Genomic DNA, 22,955 nt, shown 5'->3' with positions numbered 1-22,955 from the left:
GACACATTCATTATAGTCTTCGCTAAAACTTCTTTGAAAGCTGACTTGGGGAGGGGGGCGTATAATTAGAAATATATTGGTTTAAGCCAGAAATCCATACTAGCAGACTTGCAGTGCACTAGAATGTTTCCAGGTACCAGCTCACCAGCAGAAGTCACTGCAGCAGGATCTTACCAATCTGGCCCATATCCTCCTGCCCTCTGGGTCTCCGTAGTGCAGTCTGCACCACAGGCTCTTACTTCAAATTCTAACATCTTCAGACTGGAGCCTGTGTGTTGTGGAAAGCACCTGCATAAAAACATGCTTCCAACTGGCTCCAACAATGAACTTCAAATAAAGAAAAAGAAAAAAAGCCCATACCAACTCAGACAGTTCTGATTGCTATCTCCATGCTAATCACAGCAGAGGAACACAATTCATGAGTCCATCTCAGTTTGCCAAGTTGCAAAGGCTTGTTCAAAATAGCAGCTGAAAGCAATCGTAGTCCTTCTCCATACCAATACTTCCCTGTCAGCTCAGCAGGCATGGGGAAGCCTTGGATTAGATTCTTCCCTCCAACAAACCTTTTGCAGAGACTACAAGAATTGCTGAGACCTCTCTCTCTTCAGGAGAATTTTTCCACATGCTGCTTTGCTCACAGAAGTCACTTTGAACTTGGCAAGTTTCTCCATCTTCCACAGTGCTTTTGGACTAACGTTACTGAGTGAGGAAAATCATTCTTTTTGATAGAACTAAGTCTCTTCACCCTAAAAAGCCAAAGCACACCCGTCACACACATACAAACACTGCAAAGAATTAACACAGAAAATAGTTTATTTTCTACTCCAAGGGATCTGAATAACAACATTTCAAACTCATCAGAAACAAGCTTTCAAGTAATACTGCAAGGGACACACAATAAAAGTACACATCCAGACCTCAAAAAGAGCTGGAGACTCCTGCAGACAAGATGTACTTCCTAAAAACACTGCTGAAGGTGAAAATCCAGTCACAGTTAATAGCAGCTCATTTGGGTTTGCAGTTCTGCAAATGAAGTCTCTGTCACAAAGAAACTCCTCCCAATACTGAGAGGTTTTGTCTAAGTAAGGATTTCAGGACTCTACCTCATTACAATATCTTACAGTAAAAATACTTGATGCATTATAAGGCATCTTCCACCTCTCCAAAAGAAGGAGAGAAAAGCAGAACCTTCCGATATCCAAAGAAAGTGAGCTGGACTAACAGATGGCACAGGCTTTGTTCCGATCAACAAGGCTCCACCAGATCACTGCCATGCTACTCTTGAAGCGTATCAGGATTCAAGTTCACTTTGACACAGTGCAAGAAAGCTACCGATTCCCAGCAGTACAGATCTTCCTGTATTTGTGTATGAAAGCATCCGTCTTTCCAAGACTAACTCCATAGACACCATCTGGCACCAGAGACCCAAACCGTGTCTGTCTGCTGCTGACGGAAGCTTCTTCAACACCGTTCACTGAGGAGGAAGCGTTCCCATCAACATTCAGGGCTTTTGCAATGGCAGCTTCCCTTGCGCCATCAGCAAAGACAATAGGAGAGTCACTTTTGGCATGCTTGGCAACGCCATCAATGCGCTTATGGAGATCTTGGCTCAGTAGCAATACAATAGTGCCTCCAACACGCAGTACTCTGGAAAAAAAAAAGGAAAAAAAATAGGTTAGGTGTTCATTCTGCCTGACATTCATTCATCTGTGCAGAACTCAACACTGCTGACGCTTCAGATGGCACTTGCATTCAACAAAACACTAGGCCTGTTAATGCTCATGGCTCAACTCGATAAACTACACTTCCAAATGGAGTTTAAATTCCCTATCTTTATAACTCTTTCTAAATGGGAGAACAAGGTCCTATCCTAACTCCCAAACATTTCTGGCCTCAGGAGTTCTTTCCACTGCATCAGCAGGGAAGGTAGATTCTGTTTTCCCCCTCTTGGTATTATTTCAAGGACTGAGGGGAGTATCAATTTCAAACACTGGTTTTCGGTTGCATAAGCCTCCACCACTCTGCAAAGGAACAGCTTCCCAGGGCAACAGAAGATTGGTAAGGCAATTCTGAAGCTGACCTTTCCATTTGGAAACTTTAAAAGGTCTGTTCTTTCTCTGTTCCACTGATCCTTAATGGTTTGCAAACTCAGGAAGCAGAGGAAAATTCATCACTGTGCGTAATCCATTTTTCACAGTACATGACCAGACGTGACACTTGGCTTTGAAAGAGAGGAGAAAATAGGACTATGCTTGCTCTGTTCACAGCAAGTGGATTGAACAGTCTTACTCGTGGGGCTCTCACAGTAACGGTCCCTTCCTCATTTCCACATTCCCAGGGAAATATTTTGCTTAGAGTGGCCCAGCAGAGCAAATAAGACCAGACTACAAGCAGAGTCAAAGGGAGGGCTGGTCACTGTAAGCTGACACAAGGTTGCCCTGCTGTTCTGTGGAGCTACCACACCTTCTTCACCACCTTCCCACTGCATTCCTGCATTGGGTGAGCAAAATGAACACTGCTGAAGACCAGTCCTACAGAAAGGACTGTCAGCCTTTCAGCCAAGAAAAGAAATAAAGAAGCACATGGTTTGAACTGCCTGATAGAAGCAGCCTGCTATTAGTTTGGCTGAACTCTGCTACAAAACAACAGGGTGAAAGATGAAAGGAGGCATCTAAAAGCAGACCAGGTGGCCAACTGGATATACACTAACAGAAAGGAAAATTGATACCACCATTTTCTGGTCTGACATCTTTCTTCCCAACAATATAGGCTAGTAAAAGCTTGATTGTCAACCCAAAAGGAAAGCCTATGATTTTATACAAGCTGACCTCAACGGAGACGCTTTATCCACCTGGCCGTGCGTTAAGTTCATCTAGGTCATCCTCTCCTCTTTCTCCTTTCTGCCTTAAGGGTATTTGTGAGTGTGACTCAAACATTTAACCATCGTGCCTTGGAAAGAATATTCGCGAATGTAGCCCACACAACAAGCTCATTCCTTGTCAGCTTGTGCTGCCGCCAGCATTTCCACAGCTTGCAAGACAAGCCACAACAGCCTTCAAGGGACAATTAAAGGACTCGGACTTTCACTGGCTGCACGGGATCCAACTAAAAAACTGGAGTGTGTTTGGAATAAAGAAAACCTGAAGCTGGCTGAACACTTAGGATCACAAACCATCATGACATTTACACCAAACACGTATACCATGTCAAGGGCCACACGTACCTCTCCATTTCCTGGAGAATATCTGGAAGGAGCTGAAAGACTTTTGTTATCTTGAACTTCTTCCCAAACGGAATATCCGCAATCACAGCATCAAAGCTTTCTGAAGGCAACGGCAATGCTGCAGAATAAAGGCAGGTCTTTAAATCGTCCTGTGTGGAAAACGAGCAGCAGCTATGCCCTCAAGCACCTTACAAAACTGCCTGCCAACGCTTTTGCGGGTTATGCACCCAGACTCATGGCTCCTTCTGTACCTTTCCTCACAAATGGCATCACAAAGCCACCAACCCAATGCAGACCGAGAAGAGACAAATGCATGAGTGTGTGGGTTAGCTCACAGACTCCTAGTTAGTGGGGATATGTTTGCCCCATAACAAGACTCTACAAACAAGGGACTGCATGGGTCCAAATCAGCTGCTGCTTCTCAACACAAGGGAATCTTTACAAGCAAAAACACAAAAGAAGAACTAAGCTTGCAAGCATTTTACACTAAGTACACGTATGAATGGCAACGAACCACATTTTAAATTCTTCTCTATCCCCGTTTTCTCCAATCAGAATCACCTAGGTTCTGTTGGAGCTTGAGTCATTGAAGTACCTTCCCAGAGTTTCTGCATCCTATAACAGTCCGTTGTTGTGACCATGAGGCAGCACTGCACCCTTGTGGTGATGAAGGTTGGCCATATACCAGGCTACGCCGGCCAGACAGGGCTTTGCCAGCTTGCCAAACAATGAGACTATGGATTCTCCATCTCTCAGGATGCTCAGAACTCGACTGGACAATGCCCTCAGCAACCTGACCCAGCTTTAGGGTTAGCCTCATTCCCAGCAGATGACAGGACTAAAGAGCTCCAGCAGTCCCTTCTCACCTAAATCCTGTCGTGATTCTATGCCAGCCTTTCCAGAACTGGCAGGAGATGTTTCTTGGACCATCCTTGGAGCAACACTTGCAGCACAACAATTTTAGAACAATTTTATCTACAAATGGAAGGACAAGTTACCTACAGTCCTTCAACACATGCAGAAATAACAGCATCTGATCAGTGACAAAGACACCAGTTACTTGTTCAGTATTAGAAAAGCCTGACATCAAAGTACTGTCCGTTACCCTAGAAGCTCAGCACAATCACAGCTTTTAAAGAAGAAATAAAGCTATATATGTTCTTACAAAAAACACATAATATTTCTTACAGTTCTGATAAGACATACATTGCAAGTTTGAAAAATATGAACGCTTCATCAGCCGTGCACAGGGAAGAACACCCAGCTCTCGTCTGGTGTAAATTTCATAAATGACTAATTTAGATTCAGGCTTTGAGGTCCAGAGTAAGGTCATTAAATTATTATGTTCTCCCCTGATTAACTTATGAAGTGAGAGCATGAGCAGGAGAGAGTCTTCCAGGAGAAAGGCATCGTCATTTAAGATACTCGTACTGCAAAACATCAACGAATTAGCTGATCTTAATGCAATTACTTATCTGGTAAATTGAAGTTACAAACCACTTTTTGTCTGTCCTTGCTGTTTTCCCATAAGACAAAGAATTCTTATATAGTATGTACTCTCTGTGGCATTCAAAACTTTACCATTCAGACAGACAACTACTGCCCATGTCTGACAATTATTATTTTCATTGTCTTCTGCTGAGTATATTCTCACCAAAGTTCCTGGGAGCAGGAGGCAGGGAGGGGAAAGCAAAAAATTATCCATTCTCTAGAACTACAGTCACTACTTGGCTCTTTTATTAAGAGGTAGCTCTACTACACGTAACCTCAAGAGATCCTATGTTACCTGCGTAATCCTAAAACTACAAAATATTTCCAACATGTATCACTTGGAAAGCCTACAGCCATACCTTTCACAGAAGCTTTAAGCAACTCAATCTTATCCATCAAGCCTGCAGTCCTAAGATTCTCATCTGCACCTTCTAACTGTGAATCACTTAGATCAGCACCCCAGTAACACGCTTCCTGTTCAGAGAAAAAGAGAAAAGTCACTTGGACGGGAACCAGGTGTATTTATTTTAGAAAGGCTTCTCAGAACTGTCTTGTTGCACACCTCTCCCAAGATAAACCCCTTGCTGGGAGATCTACTACCATTCCACAGAGCAATACATAGACTCAGAGGACAGAGAACTGGGTGAAGTTTGAGCACTCTTGACTCCTTCCGTATTCTGGTCTGCTCAAGACACTTGTGACTTACAGAAACATTTAGGCTCTGTACTAACAGCAAGACCCCAGCTGGCTACAAACAGCCATGCTGCCTCTAATAGTGGAAACTGGCTGTACTGTCCCACTGACACCTCTGATCCCAGGATAAGTCGAGGCACTTTTAGAAGTCCATGCCTGTCTTGCACAAACCCTGTGCTTCCTGCGGAGCAATGTTTGTCCTAAAACACTCTCAACAACGGCACAGAAGGACCGGTTTGGTTCTAGCTTTTCAGTAACGCACTTTGGTATAATGGTTGCACACATTTTTTCCCGATGGAACTACAAGGTCCTGCCTGTTGCTACTGTGATACTCACAGGCCACTCTTTAGCAGCTTCCAGAAGTATCGTTCCTAGCCCACACATGGGATCCAGCACAAAGGCACCTGCCTGCAAAAATAAAGGGGTTATTGTATCTCAAGCAAGACAAACTCCTCTCCCAGGACAAAGTTTACTACTGACGTATGGATCACCTAGGTATTCCCACTGTGCAGTGTAAGTAAAAATAATTACTGGTTTTCCAGGCCCAACTGGCTTGCAAGAGAACATAGCAAAACACATTAGTAGTTTCACTAGAGACAATGCATCGATGTATGTAGCCCTGAGGTGATGTTTAGTGGAAAAGACTAAAAGTGGACTGCAGACAGATATTGGTACCAAATTAATCTGTGGAAAATATCACACTCGCTTCTATTTTCCCCTCGGAAGAGCAACCCAAACAAAATTTGAAGCCTGGACAGTGAAAAAAACTGTGAATCCTTTTCCTCATTCATGTCTTAGAGCATGGGACACTACAATCACCACACTTCTTCAAAGCTCCCTGCTCCTGCCCCCATAAGCAGCAACCCCTCCATCATTTGGGACTCTACAGCTTTGCCATGAACATTTGGCTTACCCTGATTTCAGCCAGAGATGCCATGGCCCATGCAACTGTTGACCGCAGCCCTGCTGTTTTGATATACTGTCTGTTTGCCAACGGAAGCCTGCAGGCAGCAAAAAATCAATGTTAGGCAACAGCACAACCACCCAGAAAAGCCCATGTAATATGAAAGAATAAATGACCTGGACAGATCTGCAGACAGACACAAACGACAGCTTGCTTTTATCCATAACTCATCACAAAGTCTGGCCTACAAGCGCAGATAAGCTCCACACAGAACACAAGACTAACACGACAGTCCAGTGAATATCAAACCAGAAGATAAACGCTCACAGTCAAATGCAAGACTATTTAGAAATTATGCCTGTTCTGATACTGACAAAACAAATCTGATGAGGAGGACGCCCACCTGAAAAGGGGAATCCCCACCACAGAGTGAATGTCATTAAGATGGACAAAGACCTGAAAGAGGGGAAAAAAATTACATTTGAAACTCTCCATCTGACACATCAATAGCTTTAACTCATTTAAACCAGACACAGAAGATGTTTCTACAAACTTCTTATCCTAGTTTTAAGAACAAAAATATACACTTTGGACAATTAGATTAATTGGAAGAAAGCACACTAAATTATCAGAATACCTCCTTGAAGAGAGCATCCCAGCGCTCAGCTATTCCCACACACACGCTTATTTTTTGGGGCATTTCAGATGGAGGCAAAACTGAGTAATCCTTACAGAAGTATAGGCAGCTGAAGAAAATGCCCTCCTGTCCTACAGAAAGCATCTTAAAAGACAAGTGAGCTCCCCAACAGATTTGGCATGACTGTAGTCCCTCCCCATGGAGCCCTAAGAGAGCCATGATGCTTTTGAAGTATCTCAGTGCTCAGCACTTAAATGGTTTCATAGCAAAAATCTGGACAAGAACAAAAGCCCCACTTCAGGCTCAACAAGGCCGTATTTGATGCACAGCCGATAAAAAACAGAGCTAGTAGATGAGCTCAGAGCTTTTAGAGATGGTTTCAGACCTCCCAGCACCGGTGCTGAGAGCAGCTTCCACAGGCCAAGCACAGAAATGAAGAAACAGCTTGCCAAGGGCAATGAAACCTTTCCAAGATCTCCACACAGCCTGCACCATGGAGGATGCCTAAAGCAGGCTACTTTGAGGGACGAGCCCTGGGAGGAGGCTCTTCCATCAATGGCATTCTCAAGTTCTTCAAGAACACAACCTCCCCGCTCACTCTCTTCCCCTGTAGAGGCTAAACTACCTGCTCAACAGCTCAGGGGACCTCTGCTTTCAACACAGAGTTCAGCACTTTGCAAGCAGGCCAGATCCTGAACCATCACCTGCATGGATCCTTCCCCTCAGAGGGGGGCCATGCTGGCCATTCCAGTATTTAAGTGCTCGGGAAGGCACTCACACAGTGTCTACTGAAAACTTTAGCTCAGTGCTACCCAATGATTTCTAAATTCAGCAGCAGAAAGACAGAGAGAGGCCACCATCCCATGTGCAAAGGGAGCAAAGAACAAAATGAAAGATATTGCGAGCAATTCTGGAAGAAGCAAGAAGCCATCTAGCAGACAAGCACTACTACCTCTAGATCAGGGTTCCGCAGATCAGCCCGCCACCCAAACTGCTTCATGAGCGCTATGCCAACGGCTCTTCCAATCTCCTGCAAGGGGGAAGAACAGACACGGGCAGTAAAACCAACAGATTTAAAAAAACTACCCATTTCAGCCTCAACTGCACAATCCTCAAGTACCTGCCAAAAGAACGGGCCTCTCTTTATCCCTATGAGATTAATTCCTACAAAGCCCCAAAAACGGACAACAGGACACAGGGAGTAGAGCAAACACACCAAAGGACAAAGGGATTATCGCTTAGCTGGAGTGTGAGAGGCTGAAGTTTAAGTCCCGCCCAAGCTACAATAAAAGCTGTCATCACTTTTGGAATTATAGAACATGCACTAAAAATATTTCTGATGGACATAAACTAGATCACCAGGAGGAAATCTCCAAACACGCAACTGCTACTCACAATTTTAATGCTTCTATGGCATCTAGAAAGCTCTCACTACCTTCAGAGTGCAAGAGTTGAAACATGACACAAATTTAAGCAAACATTCATGTTGGCAGGCTCACGCGTCCCACCTGCCCACGTTCCTAGCTTCAGCAAGAAAAAAAAAAAACAATCTAGTTAAACCACTGCTGTCTTCAAGTAAGAGAAATCTACATAAATTGAAACTACACAGAGCTTTGTTTATTTTTTTTCCCCTCACAGCAGAAAGTTATTACAGATGGGATCAGTGCTAGATGGAAAGGGCCCCTGGAAGTCCTCTACGCCACTACTCTCTCCCAGGGCCAAGATCCACTCCCTGTGACACCTCCCAGGCCTGCACTGCCCTCCTAGGGAACAAACACTCCCCAATACCCAGTCAGAGCCCACCGACCCGCAAGTTCTGGCCTGTGCCTTTCTTTTACACCCTCTGCCACAACTGAGAGCAGTTTGGCTCCACAGTCCTTGCAAGGGCCCTTTTAAGTAGCTGTAAGCTAGTATCAGATCACTTCTCAAGCTCCACAAGCCCAAGTACCTCAACTTATCCTCAATAAAAGGCACTGATTTGAAAAATACTCAGGGTAACAGAGCCCAGAAATTAACAGCAACCCTAGCATTTCTACTTATTTAAAACAAATGCAGATTAAGGGCTTGGTTGAGAAAATACAGAAAAACCTCCAGCAGTTTATTATTCTAAAACATACAACACAACTGAAATGACAAACGAAACTACACATCTCCCTTCCCCTTTGGTAAATTACTTTAAAACAGAGATACTTGAGCATACCTGCGAAGTAAGTATTTTGGCAATTGCTCCACTACAGCGACAAGAAACTCTGAAACTGAAGCCAAATTCCTCATTTGCAACAGCTTCCTCTTTGCTGCTTTTGGAAAGGTCTTCTAAGGAAGCCTGGCTTTCAGTCCCACAGTTCTGGTCGCTCTTTCTCTCAGGTACCATATAACTCTCTCCATCTTCTGCCTGACATTCCTCAGGCTCTCTCACTTGTTCTGCTTTCTGCCTTTTAGTTACAATATTTGTCTCTTCTTCTGATTTTCTCTTGAGAGGCAACCTGTTTTCTGGAAGCACATCTTTTTTCCCCTCGCACCCACGAAGGTTCCTCCAAGTAGAGATTACATCCAGCCAAGACTTTGGTTCCTCAGTGACAAGGCTTTTAATCTCATGCAGCATCTTCCCTGGAAGAAAAAGTAGTTTCAGCTTAAGTACTACAGTCTCAGAATTTGATTTTCCTACAGATTGAGAACAGCTGTTAACAGACGGTGTTCAAATTTTGTTTGTGTGTGAATCCAGGAACCACAGCAGCAGGCATCACTGCCATCACAGGCACAACCGAGCTCTCAGTACCCACACATGCCACCAGCAGAGACCAAGGCATCCCTCTGATTAGAAGCTCTGCAGAACCAGGATGAAATTGTGCAAGGATTGTATTCTGCAGAAGAATTCAGCAGCTCTAAAAAAACTGGACCATTCCCAGGGACAGAGGGCCAGCCAACCATGCCATCCTCCCCAGAAAGCACTTGGTCCAGGATTAGAGACGTGGGATACTTTCCAAGAATCAAAGACACACATTGATTCAGCTCAGAATCAAGTCCTCCATCCCTGGAGGTGTTCAAGGCCAGGCTGGATGGGGCCTTGGGCAGCCTGATCTAGTGGGATGTCCCTGCTCAGGGCATGGGGGTTGGAACTAGATGATCTTTAAGGTCCCTTCCAGCCCATATTGTTTTATGATTGTATGACTCCCACCGGGGTTCACGATTCCAAGTACACCCGAGAGAAGGAGCTGGTGCCAGCCTTACCTTTCTCCCTAGAAACGGGGAGCGGGGGCTGTTTGTGGAGCCGCAGGAACAGCCGCTCTCCAGACCGGAGCTCCCTCAGCTCAGCCAGCTTTGCCTCTGTGCTGAAGAAGACCTTTCCAGGGACGCTGACCACCTCCAGGGAAACACAAGCTCCGATCGTGGCAGGAAGACGTGCAGCTGGCCACCCCAAACAAACGCACATTTGGGGCGAGCAGCAGCCCCTCAACCCCGGGTCCCCCCTCCTCCCCTGGCCCTTCTCCACCCTGGCCCCTCTGGGTCCAGGATTAGAGACAGGGGACACTTCCCAAGAATCAAAGACGCGCATCGATTAAGCTCAGACTAAAGTTCACCAGTTTGTTCTTTCTGAAAGGAAATATCTCTTCCCTATTCATCGAGCTGACTTCGGTCCTGCAAGGTCTGAAGCCTGAACTCACGCCTGGGGGTAGTTCTCCTGACCCAGCTGTGACGAGGGACGCACGAGGAATACAGAGGCCAATTCGCTGCAAAACCTCAAAACCGGTCAAGGCACAGGGGGCTGGGGGGAAGCTGCGTCTTTTCTCGGTTAGAACCACGGCTAAACTTGATCCTCAAAGCCGACGGCGACCTGTCATCTCCCAAATTCAACCCACCCAGCACGCTCGGGGCGAGCAGCCGCCCCTCCAGCGCGGGCCCCCCCTTCGCCCCAGCCGGTCCCCTCTCGCCTCCCTCGCTCCCTCTCGCCTCCCCCCGGCCCCTTCTGGCCCCGTCGCGGGGGAGGCAGCGCCGCCCCCGACCCCGCGGGGGCCGAGGGGACACGTCCCACCCCTGCGCCGGCCACCCGCCTCTCCTCCCTTCCCTCCCCTCCCCTTCTCCTCCCCGCCCGGCCCTCACCTCGGAGGCGCCGAGCCGCGCCCGCACCTCCCGCTCCAAGAAGGGCTCCAGCCCCCTGCCCGCCGTGCAAAAGAACCGCCCGCCGCCCGCCGCCATCGCAACGCGGGGCGGGGAGGGGGCGGGGCCCACGCGGGGCGGGAGGCGGGGCGGCGGCGCCTTCCCCTTCCTAGCGGGCGGTACCGCTCTGGGCCAGCTCCGTCCTCCCCATAACCTCCTTTCAGGTCCTTAGATGGAGCAATGAGGTCTCCCCTCAGCCTCCTGCAGGCTAAAAAACCCCAGCTCTCTCAGCCGCTCCTCATAAGGCCTGTTCTCCAGCCCCTTCACCAGCTTCGTTGCTCTTCTCTGGACTCGCTCCAGAGCCTCAACATCCTTCTTGTGGTGAGGGGCCCAGAACTGAACACAGGATTCAGGGTGCAGCCTCTCCAGTGTTGAGTACAAGAGCAGAATAACCTCCCTGGACCTGCTGGTCACACTGTTTCCGATACAAGCCAAGATGCCATTGGCCTTCTTGGCCACCTGGGCACACTGCTGGCTCATGTTCAGTTGCCATCAACCAACACCCCCAGGTGCTTCTCCTCGAGGCAGCTTTCTAGCTACCATGCCATGCCATGCCATAGCATAGTATAGCATACCACACCACAGCATCCCATCCCATATCATAAGCACAACCTGCTTGTGCATCACACAACCTGCAAAATGCATCACAACACATGCCACGCAATGCCATGCCGTACCCCATGCCGTACCCCATGCCGTACCATGCACGCAGCACAAAATGCAATACCATTGCAGACCATACAGATGACAGAAATGCCTTAGCATACCATTCCTACCAACCACAGAAAACCAGCCATGCCACACAGTAGAAACCATAGCATCCAAAAGGTACCATACACACAATACAAAACACACCATACTGGCTTCAAAATCCATACCATACCATTGTAATTACCATACCATGCAAAATATTCTATCAAACCATACCATACAATAGACAACATACCATAGTAAACATTTCCATACATACCATATAAAACACCGCACTACACCGTACAAAGCACCAAACCCTAAATACCATACCATACCCTACAATACAACACAAATTAAAATAAAATGCAAAATACAATACAGTACAGAACCCATTACAACCCAAATATATCACAAATACATTACAATACAACATACACCTGGGGCGGGGCAATCCCCAATTTCAGTACAGGATGCAGGATGATGTGATTGAGAACAGCCCTGTTGAGAAGGACTTCATGGTGCTTGTTTGATGAGAAGCGTGACATGAGCCAGCAATGTGCACTCACAGCCCAGAAGGCCAGCCGTATCCTGGGCTATATCAAAAGAAGCGTGGCCAGCAGGTACTTTCCAGTACGTGAAAGGGGCTACAAGAAAGCTGGGGAGAGACTGTTTACAAGGGCTTGTAGTGATAGGACTAGGGGCAATGCCTATAAACTATTTTGATAGGAATGGTTGGACTCGATGATCCGGTGGGTCTCTTCCAACCTGGTTGTTCTACGATTCTATGATTCTATGAAACTGGAAAGGGGCAGATTTAGAGCAGACATAAGGGAGAATTTCTTCACCATGAGAGTGGTGAGACACAGGAAGAGGTTGCCCAGGGAAGCTGTGGCTGCTCCGTCCCTGGAGGTGTTCAAGGCCGGGTTGGATGAGGCCTTGGGCAGCCTGGTCTGGTGAGAAGCGTCCCTGCCCATGGCAGCGGGGTTGGAACTAGGTGATCTTTAAGGTCCCTTCCAACACAAACGATTCTATGATTCTATGACACGTGAAATAAACCGTAGCAAAAAAGCCCTTTTTAAACTTTGGAAAACAGCTTTATGATTTGTTGGTTTTATTCTGTAAGATAATACCAAGGAGAATAAATGCCTGGAAAGTTGGTGTAAAATGCAATTTGCTAGAATGTATGTAGTTCTTTTGGAAATGCAACAAGCAAGAATCCTGTTTACCGCCTTATACAATGCCTTAGTTGGGAAATATTCTTCTTTTTTCAGAAGGAAAAAGTAGAATTAATAATTTATGACTTAGAGTGACGTACCTTAGAAAGAATGCAGTTAATGTTATAGCCCAACACCCAAAGCCCCTGAAAATCAGGAGAGGATTTAAGCAAAGCTGTCATTCAGCCTTTGGCTACTTTCAATATAACAAAGGAGATTAAAGAAAAGCGCACTCAACCCTCCATATCCTCTTTTATCTTTTATGTTGTGGTCTTTAGGAAGGCCTGTAAATTATTAAAGCATCTGTGCTATGTTGTAAGCAAACCTAGCATATTTGTGGCATTAAGTGCCACAGGTAAGATTAAGCCATACCACTTTACTCCAGTTTAGGCTATCAATTCAGCTCTGTGATCCTGACTAGAAAAGAAAAGGTTATTAATTAGCTGGGAACTAGGTTCTTTCTCTAGAAGCACAACCTGGTGGCCGAAGGAAACAATAACTTGAACATCTGTGTGTGACAAATGCAAGTAGACAGTCTGGAGTTTGCTGCTGAGCGCCTTCTGAGAAGTGTACCAGTACCGTATGGATACCAGGTGGAGAGGTCCGATAAATGAGGCAACAAGGGGGAAATGGAGAAACGCAGAAGTGCAAGATTTTTTTTATTGTAGAACATAATGTTTCTGACATTAGAGAAATGCTGTAATATATTAACAAACTGCTTATTTATTCATTTTGAAGACTTCTAAACCGAAAACATCACCCCAGCTGTTTGAAAACATGAATCTATCTGTCTTTTAATCCTATGAATTCTGAAAGAAAGACATAAACAAATTCAGGTAATAGGAGGTAAAGTCATAGTTTACATATTCTTTATTTGTATATTATAACAATACTGAATTTTAAAATTAAGTCTTTTCTATGTGAGCTGAGAATTCCACTTAAACAGGAATAGACTACAAAATTGCATTAAGGCAAAAGAGTTCTATGAAGAAGCCTGCAGTGAAACTGTACTGCTGGGATTTCACTCCCAGTAAGCTGCTACTGACATTTTATCTGACATGCTGTTGACTGTCTTTTCACATCTTGTGTTATTAAACTAACAATTAAGGAAAATCAGAAAAGCCAGTGATTCATAAATTGGTAGGTGTGGCCTAATACATGAGGTATTTTTCTGGAAATGTAGAAAATCATATATACATATATATATAATGTATCCGTTTAAAATGAGAAAGGAATAGTAGAAAAGTCACTCATGAAACACTTTTTATTAAAGAAATGGCTCATTATCCTTTTGTGTGACTCACAAAGTCACCATTAATCAGCTATGTAATCTGTAATTATATATAGCATTACTCTGCGCACATGGGTGCAAAAATCCATAGCTAGAATTTTATTATCCCTGTCTCAAGGGACTGATAGAAGAGAAAATTATTAAACAACAAAATTATGTGTTTCTTAGCATCACGAGGTGACAGTTCACTTGTAATAAATAGGTAGTGTAACTTTGTATTTTCATTATGCACATGTTAACCCTGTTTAAAAGCACGATACATTGAATGAAAAATTAAAATTCTTTTTTCTGTCCTTAATTGTTTTCTCTTTCAGATGCATTTTCTTCTGTTTGGTTCACTTGGTTCACTGACTACAAATGAGCACACTCATCTTTTCTATTTTTTTTATATTCTTTTACTACTCCTCACTCATTTTTTCTATTTTTTTTAAATACAGAATTAAAGGGCATTTGATATTAAGTTCTCTGCTCTCTCCAAAATGTGGCTTCTACTGTTCTCTCACATCCTGTTCCCTTAAACATCTCCTCTAAATTACTCCCTCTCCCTCCCCAATCCATGCCCCCAAGGAAACCTTTCACATTTCTATTTCAATATCTGATGACAACATGAAAAGCAGAATGCAAGGTAAGGATAGAACACTGATTGATATGAATGTGAAATGACAGTAATGGTCTCTGTTTGGGCCATGTCTGGAGACTTCAGTATAATAAAAAATCCTCCACAGTCAGTATTTTTTGTCCCTCTAGTAATATTAGCTATGATAATGTTGTAAAAGCTGTTTTAACAGAAAACTTGGTTCTGCTGCACAAAGTTTGGTTCCACCAATACACTGAAATTTTTTTTTCATCATCATCATCATCATCATCATCATCATCATCATCATCATCAAATCACCAGGTTGGAAGAGACTCACCAGATCATCGAGTCCAACCATTCCCATCAATCACTAACCCATGTCCCTCAGCACCTCGTCCACCCATCCCTTAAACCCCTCCAGGGAAGGGGACTCAACCCCCTCCCTGGGCAGCCTCTGACACTGCCCAGTGACCCTTTCCATGAAATATTTTTTCCCAATGTCCAGCCTGACCCTCCCCTGGTGGAGCTTGAGGCCATTCCCTCTCGTCCTGTCCCCTGTCCCTTGGGAGAAAAGCCCAGCTCCCTCCTAATGCTTCATCTTTGAAGCATTTCTAGAGTGGGATTTCTTTTTTTCCAAAAATGTGGAAGAAACAGATATTGGTAACCTTCATCGTAATTAGTACATTTCAATAATTGCTTCAGTATTATTCAGTTCTGGCCTCTCGAGAGATTTCAGAAGTGTTATTCAAAGTTAGGATATTGTTCATGAATAAGATTTCATGTGAATATGACGGTAATACAGGGAACTGACAATTACCTTTCCTTTCCTGAGTCAAGCACTGTGACTGTAATGTGAAAAGAAAGATGATGCAATATTTATTGGTTCTGTGGTAAGAAGAAGAGGTTCTGGTGAGGCGTGCAGTGTTGTCTTTTGCTTTACATACTACTAGAAATGTTAAGTACTCTTAGAATCTTACATTTAAAAATGTTGATGTTGTTTGATGTACTGCTCGTTAACCATGTCAAAGTAGCAGATGTTTCTGCTATGCAACTCCAAGATTTGAGAAACAAGAATCACATCACATCACACAATAAACAAACCCCCACCACTGGAAATCATCATCAATGAAGATAAGAATAGAGAGAACAAATAAGGGAAAGGCCAAGTTGCCAAGAGTCCTCCAGGTGACTTGTAAAAGTCTGGCTCTGGGTCTTTCTGCTGCTTATGGATCATCCAGGCGACTTTGGAAGAAGCAGCTCTGTTGCACAGCAGCTGGGGCAGGGCTCTGTCTCCCTGCATGGGCTGGCCTAACCACAGCTTCCCAATTGCCTCTCTGGAAGATGCTTAATTATGCTTTTTTTGGGGCAGAAGAAAGGGATAGCTGCTTCATAAGTGGAGATTCATTTAAAGTTCTGAAACAAGAAAAAAATATTGGGCCAATTATAACGTGCTAAAGGCATTTATACACTTGCAAATCATTCTAAGAAGCGTTTGTCAGACTACATTTCAAAAGTTTAGGTTGCTTTGGAACAGCTAGAATTGAGGCTTTCAGATACAAAGAGACTGGTCAAATTTAACAATTATTTAGATTGATGACAAAGCCCACGTTAGCTAAAAAGGAGATGATCTGTTGTCTTGCCAAAGCTGAAGTTCTGCTTACAAGTTCCAAGAAAAACTAAGAATTTTCAGCGTCTCTAAGATGACATATTTCGTTTCTGTTGTTGGATATCCAGAAGAGTTTTCAGTGTTTTTGCTTTCCAAAAAGAGCCTAAGGAAGAAACAAAACCTGGGAAATTTCAGCCTAACTGCCTGAAGACTGGCAAAACCATCAGCAGCTGGAGAACAGCATCCTGTAAGGGACAGAATCAGGCACCATGAAATTACAGATATTGTATGGGCATTAGCTGCTCTGGAAAAAGCCACATTCGCTAGTTAGTGGTATGGAAGGTTTTGCTAGATTCAACATGACTTAAAACTTACTATTAAAGCTCAAGGAATCTAAAACGTGGATAAGGAAGGTGCACTGTTGGAGAGGAGGAGGAAAACCACCAGCTACCCAGTGAAGCTGTGAAACTGTTTCTCTTTAGTTTGAAAGCAACAGTCATTCATAAAACACACAGCCACATTTACGGACTCACAGAGTGGTTGAGGTGGCAAGGGACCTCTGGAGATCAGTCGGTTCAATCCCCCTGCTCAAGAAGGGCCAGTCAGGGCTGATTGTCCAGGGCCATGTCCAGACAGCTTTTGAATATTTCCAAGGGTGGACACTCCACAGCCTCTCTGAGCAATGTGGTGCCAGTAAAGAAGTGAATTTTTTTTAATGGGTGGTGATACAGAGGAAAGTTTCTTTTTAGTTTGTGAAGTTGCAGTTTCCCCTGAAATTTCCCCATGTCAAAATTGTTTTGCTGAAGTCCTTTAGCTTCTGGCATGTTAGCTCTTACATTTTACAAACAACACAGTAAATAATATTTTTCTATAACTTACAGGAGGAACAAATATATGTAGATGGGCAGACAGCCATACTCACTGAATATCCTTTTTTTTTTTTTGCTGAGAAAAGCAAAAGACTGCTGAGAAATTCTGTACATCTGGCACTTAAAACACAAAGAATGTCTTTCCATGTTAAAAACCTTTCTGAGTGACTTAGAGCTCAAGACGTAACATTAAAAATAGGGACCAACATTCTCATTATATTCCTGTAGGATTAGGCACTGAAACATCACTGAAGACCTCGTCTCTCTTGCCAATTTCTTCAAGGCTTTGAATATGTCTTTGAGTGAAGCTATGAACTAAATGTATACAAAATATTTGAGGAATTGTAGCATTTCAAATTCCCAGTACTGACTTATTGCTCCCTCACCCTCAGGCTGAACCAGCACTTCTGAGCTCACAATTTAAGTCCCTGCAAGGTATATTAAAAAAATAGGCAGTAAAGACAGTATATTTTTTAAAAGCCAGTATGTTCAGCAACCACTTCAACTAATCAAAAGAAAACGCCAAAGCAAAGTGTCACTTAAAATGCAACATGTTTATTTGGAAATGACCAGTCCTGCTCCTTTTGATTCCTGACTTCTAAATGAATAGACTTCTTTTCCGAATATTGCCTCCTTCTCTCTTTTATATATGCAGATACGTTATCAACCCTTCTCTTCTGTTTCTGCCCCACTTGCTGGTCTTGTCAGTCACCACAGCCTCCCCTGGAAAAGTTATAAACCTAAGGGGGAACACCCAGTTGCAGTTGTGATCTGCATAATTGTTTGACACTTTATCAGTAATTATGGCTGATCATGGTGATCCTTAAAGAGTTTAGTAGTTTCTGGTTTTGTTTCTCCCCAGCTGGAAAGACTCCATGTGTGCTCACCAAAAGGAATGTTTGTGTCCTAAAGCCAGTTCCTTGATGTCAGGAAATGGGGCACGTTCCTTGTGGGGACCATGGCTTCAGGAAATTTTAGAACTGCTTAAGTGAAACATGTACCTTGCTCAATAGGAAAATGTTGACTATAACTGAACAACTTGAGGTGAAGAGAATCTAGTTCTATTTAGAAATGTGGATGTTAAGAATTTCTGATCAAAACATTTTGTTTGAACAAACAAAGACTTATTTTGTTTCAAGCTACAAGTATTATTTTAAAAATCAAACATCCTAGACTGCAAAGACCTTGTTTTCTGCTTTTCCTACTTAGTTTAAGAATACCCAAGACCTCCCAAAAACTTAAAAGCAGAACTGAGATCCAGGCAGGCAGCTGGCTCTGACACTAAGAGCAAGGATCAGCAAAAAAAGCAAAAAGCATCAGCAAAAAAAGGGCACAGTGGCAGAGAACTGATAATTTAATCTGGATAAATACATATTTTTAATTAGGTATCTCAGCCTTTACATTAAAAAAAGAAGGAAAAAATAGAAAAATGAAGCAGAACTGGATTGATACTTTTTTAAAACAAAAGTATCTTGATAGTGGAAAAGAGAACAGCAGAAGAGTGTCATCTTCTTGTTTTCCTTGATGCCTGCTACAAAGAACTTGTCTACTGTCTCCTACACATATTTAGACAAAAGAAACCCTTCTCAGGAATATATATTCTATAGTCTCTACTCTCTAACTTTGCAAAAAGACTTTTGAATCTATATGCAGCTTTACCCAAAACTTTGCTCATTCGATAATTCTTGTTCAGAGAAACTCATAAAAGAGAGAAATCTGTGGCATTTTCTGCTGACAAAAATTACAAGAAAACATGCAACGGCTTCTGTAAAACCCCATTCATTTTGAAAGCAATCAAATGTTGGCAGCTCAACCTCAGGCTTGTGTATTTAAATCAAATTTGAAAGACTAACTTCAGTAATAACATTTAGCCTTGGAACCAGATTTGAAAAAAAAGCATAGCACTACAAGGTGTGGAAGAAGGAATCAGTTCCATGATGTTGTTATCTGTAGGATGAAGTACCTAAACAGTTCTTGCAGTAAGGTCTAGAAACTCAATTACCTTTCTACTAATCTTATTGCCTATTGCCTCGTCAAAAAAAAAAAAAAAGAAAGAAAAGAAGTGGTGCCACTTCATTTTGGGTCAAGCACAATCTTGGTAGTACCTCGTTTGATTTCAGAGTATGCATGTGTGTGTGGAAAGGATAGTGGTGGGAAATGAAAACTGGAAAAGCTATTGCAGGACCCGTTACTTCTCAGGTTTTATAAACTGGTGCACAGAGAAACATACACGGCAGTAATGTTCCTTGATTTCATCCTTTTCCATCCTGTCTAAAGCCAAGTCAATCAATTAATACTATAGAAATGAACCTTGCAAAGTGGGCGCTATTGACACATTTTGTAGGTCTGAAAATGAATTTATTTCTTTAATTCTCCTTGCCAAAAGAAAAGTATTTTATTGTGAATTGTGTCCACTGTAAGATGATCAAACCCATCAATTCAATTTCTTGTTAACATACTTGATGTCAAATGCATAAATTAAAGGCTTAGCCATCAGCTGGTCTGCTTTTCTTACAGGGGTGGAACATGCAGTCAGCACAAGAACACGAGCACTCTCCATTACTGTTCCTCCCCCTCCTCTGCTAGAGATCATAGAATCACCAGGTTGGAAGAGGCCTACCGGATCATTGAGTCCAACCATTCCTATCTGCCACTAAACCATGTCCCTGAGCACCTCATCTACCTATCTTTTAAACACCTCCAGGGATGGTGACTCAACCACCCCTCTGGGCAGCCTGTTCTAGTGCCCGATGACCCTTTCTGTGAAAAATTTCTTTCCGATATCTAGTCTGATCCTCCCCTGGTGGACCTTGAGGCCATTGCCCCTTGTCCTGTCCCCTGTCACTTGGGAGAAGAGGCCAGCTCCCTCCTCTCCACAACTTCCTTTCAGGTAGTTATAGAGGGCAATGAGGTCTCCCCTCAGCCTCCTCTCTCCAGGCTAAACAACCCCAGCTCTCTCAGACACTCCTCATAAGGCCTGTTCTCCTGGCCCTTCACCAGCTTCGTCGCTCTTCTCTGGACTCACTCCAGAGCCTCAACATCCTTCTTGTGATGAGGGGCCCAGAACTGAACACAGTATTCGAGGAGCGGTCTCACCAGTGCCAAGTACAGAGGGAGAACAACCTCCCTGGACCTGCTGGTCACGCCGTTTCTGATCCAAGCCAAGATGCCATTGGCCTTCTTGGCCACCTGGGCACACTGCTGGCTCATGTTCAGTCAGCTGTTGACCAACACCCCCAGGTCCTTCTCCTCCAGGCAGCTTTCCAGCCACTCTTCTCCTAGTCTGTAGCACAGCACAGGGTTGTTGTGCCCCAAGTGCAGGACCCGGCATTTGGCCTTGTTAAACCTCATGCCATTGGACTCAGCCCATTGGTCCAGCCTGTTTAGATTCCTATGGAGATTCTCCCAATGCCGCTGGGTTCAGAACTTCTGCTTTACCGTATGGAGAATGTGGACTTGGCCATCAGCAGCACAGAAAGGGTGTGAAGTGGCTGGTATAGCCCATTTGCCCCATGGGACAAAAGATGCAGTTTTCTGAGTCTATATTATTTCCACAGTTTAACACACACACACCCCCCACACCCCTCCCCGCCCCAGATCAATAGACTAGGATTTCAGTCTACCCTTAGTGAGCAGTTTAAGGACAAGCCCTTAAGCTGTGTTATCACACAGAAGTCTCTTTTATCTTCACAAATTGTGTCCATGGTCTTGATTTAGCTTTTGGAAATTACTGGGCCCAAACTCAAGACCAAAATTAGCTGCAGGACACACAATGCCTTTCCCAAGCGTCTAGAAAAGGAGGTGGAGGAAAGAAGAGGCAGATGCAGGATGAATTATATTTTTCATTCACTGTAATTCATTGCCGGGGAGAAACTTAGCAGTTAAGCTATTTGCCATGCTGGTCTAGTTTTCGTGAGCGCTTGCACACAGCATGTCCTCTTGGGTATATTTACTCCCAGCTCCCCCTCTAACTCCCTCATGGAGCCCAAGAGCTGGTGGAAATGAAAATACTTGCAATAAACAGGCCCACACAGGTTGAATCCGTGTTCTGCAGTAATACCATCAATCCCTCATTCTCTCCTAAGGGCGCATCCTGCAAAAATTGCTGGCATGTATTTACTGTATATCACTTGTACAGGACAGTTAAAGAGACATAACAGCACATACTACGGAGAGAAAAGTAGGAACAGTTTTTCTGCATACTGGTAGTGGGTACTATATAGCTACCAGGTAGACAGTTTAACCCACAGTCAGCTGTAAGGCTTGGATGCAGATACGAATTGCTTAGTCCCGAGCCAAGGTGGACTTTGTCTTCCATTACTAAAAGGTATGTCTGTGTTGATGTAGCAGGTAGCTTTAAAAGGAATCCAGGTCAAAGCAAAGAAGGTCAGCAGATTCCTAGGCTTGTGCTGCTATCTGGTGGAATCAGCTCGGGAAGAAGACACTTTAGAAGAGGCAGGAACTAAGGAGCTAATGAGGAACTTTTCACTGGAGGCTTTTTAGAATCAAAATGTAGGATTGGAAGTCATGTCAACACGAACAGTTCACAAGTACTGCAAGACAGCAGGCTGCAAGCAGGGACTTAACTACCCTTCCTAACACAGTAGGTCTGCTTGTTCATGCTATTCCAAAGGCATTGGTAGCATCCATCATGATAGGCACAAAGTTGTGCTAGGTGATGTCTGGCCCTTGGTCAAAAGCACTATGGACAGCAGCCCAGAGGGGAAGATGTGAACTTTAAACTCAGAAGCGTAGACTTTTCTCCTTGTTATAGTGCAGAATTAAGAGGACAAATTCATGAAGATAATCCTTGCTATGTAGAGGACTCTAAAGCCACAACAGAAATGTAGCCCTTCCCGAGTTCCCCTGTCCCCTCAATCTAGCACGGGATCAATGCGGAGAAGAGGTGTAAAGTTGTGCGCTGGTCCCTGTTCGTCCCTGGCTAGCACAAATACTTTCTTTGTGTGCCTGGCTGCTCTTAGCTGTGCTGCCTATGGCAGCTTTGGGTCTGGCTGCATGGCAAACTTTGATATGGCCCCAGATTTGCTTTTCCTCTTCTTGCTCATTTCAAAGTGGCAGTGAAAGAAATATCTGTTGTGGCAGGAATCTCTTTGCCAGAACCGTGGGAGAAAGAAATAGAGCATTTTGAAAGAAAATTCTCGTGTCACTGTACACTGTACACTGCCCTAAGAACCACGGGGAGATGGGAAAGGGAGTCAGGGTCTAAAATACCATCAAGCAGATACCCTGAGAAGCAGGGGGACATGGACTGTCACTCAGAAGAACACGCAGCCAAAAGGCATCCTGCCCTGACACTACAGAAGCCAGGTGGGTTCTCATGAATGGCCTCCATATTACTTAAACCCAACTTCCTCAGCTGATGAACTGCTTTAATACAGAGCAAAGAGTCTAATTTTATGTTTGAGGATGAAAGTGTGCTAAAAATGATGTGCATGCAAAGTCCTACATTGCTTCAAATTATTTATAACTTTTCACAGGCTAAGCTTCTGTCAAGTTTAATTTCATTGCTTCTACAAATGGTATTCTAGACTGGAGTGCTAAAAGGGGAAAAAGCTGTCAGGGAAAGAGTCATTTCTGCTAT

At 44.0% G+C, this 22,955-nt stretch overlaps 1 protein-coding gene across 1 annotated transcript; it reads right to left on the bottom strand.

Annotated features, from left to right (window-relative positions):
• Positions 1–819: 819 nt before the first annotated feature.
• Positions 820–11,164, bottom strand: LOC138718351 (THUMP domain-containing protein 2-like). Its single transcript, XM_069852796.1, has 10 exons — positions 11,047–11,164; positions 10,177–10,309; positions 9,149–9,555; positions 7,901–7,978; positions 6,715–6,767; positions 6,321–6,408; positions 5,744–5,815; positions 5,074–5,188; positions 3,224–3,341; positions 820–1,647 (listed from the first exon to the last, which is right to left on the bottom strand). The coding sequence occupies exons 1-10, from the start codon at positions 11,140–11,142 to the stop codon at positions 1,329–1,331; spliced, it is 1,479 nt and encodes a 492-aa protein (XP_069708897.1). The 5' UTR covers positions 11,143–11,164; the 3' UTR covers positions 820–1,328.
• Positions 11,165–22,955: the final 11,791 nt, after the last annotated feature.

This window comes from Phaenicophaeus curvirostris, chromosome 2, assembly GCF_032191515.1.
Source record: "Phaenicophaeus curvirostris isolate KB17595 chromosome 2, BPBGC_Pcur_1.0, whole genome shotgun sequence".
Lineage (NCBI taxonomy): Eukaryota > Metazoa > Chordata > Aves > Cuculiformes > Cuculidae > Phaenicophaeus > Phaenicophaeus curvirostris.
This window is presented reverse-complemented; position numbering and strand designations above follow the sequence as displayed.

Bases quoted from the DNA above. Each gene is read 5' to 3' on its own strand.
- LOC138718351 (XM_069852796.1), bottom strand. From the start codon at position 11,142: ATGGCGGCGGGCGGCGGGCGGTTCTTTTGCACGGCGGGCAGGGGGCTG. The intron at 9,556-10,176 runs GTAAGGCTGGCA...TTTTTCTTCCAG, and splicing joins CCCCGTTTCTAGGGAGAAAG to GGAAGATGCTGCATGAGATT. The intron at 6,768-7,900 runs GTAGTAGTGCTT...CCCCTCTTTCAG, and splicing joins TGCGGAACCCTGATCTAGAG to GTCTTTGTCCATCTTAATGA.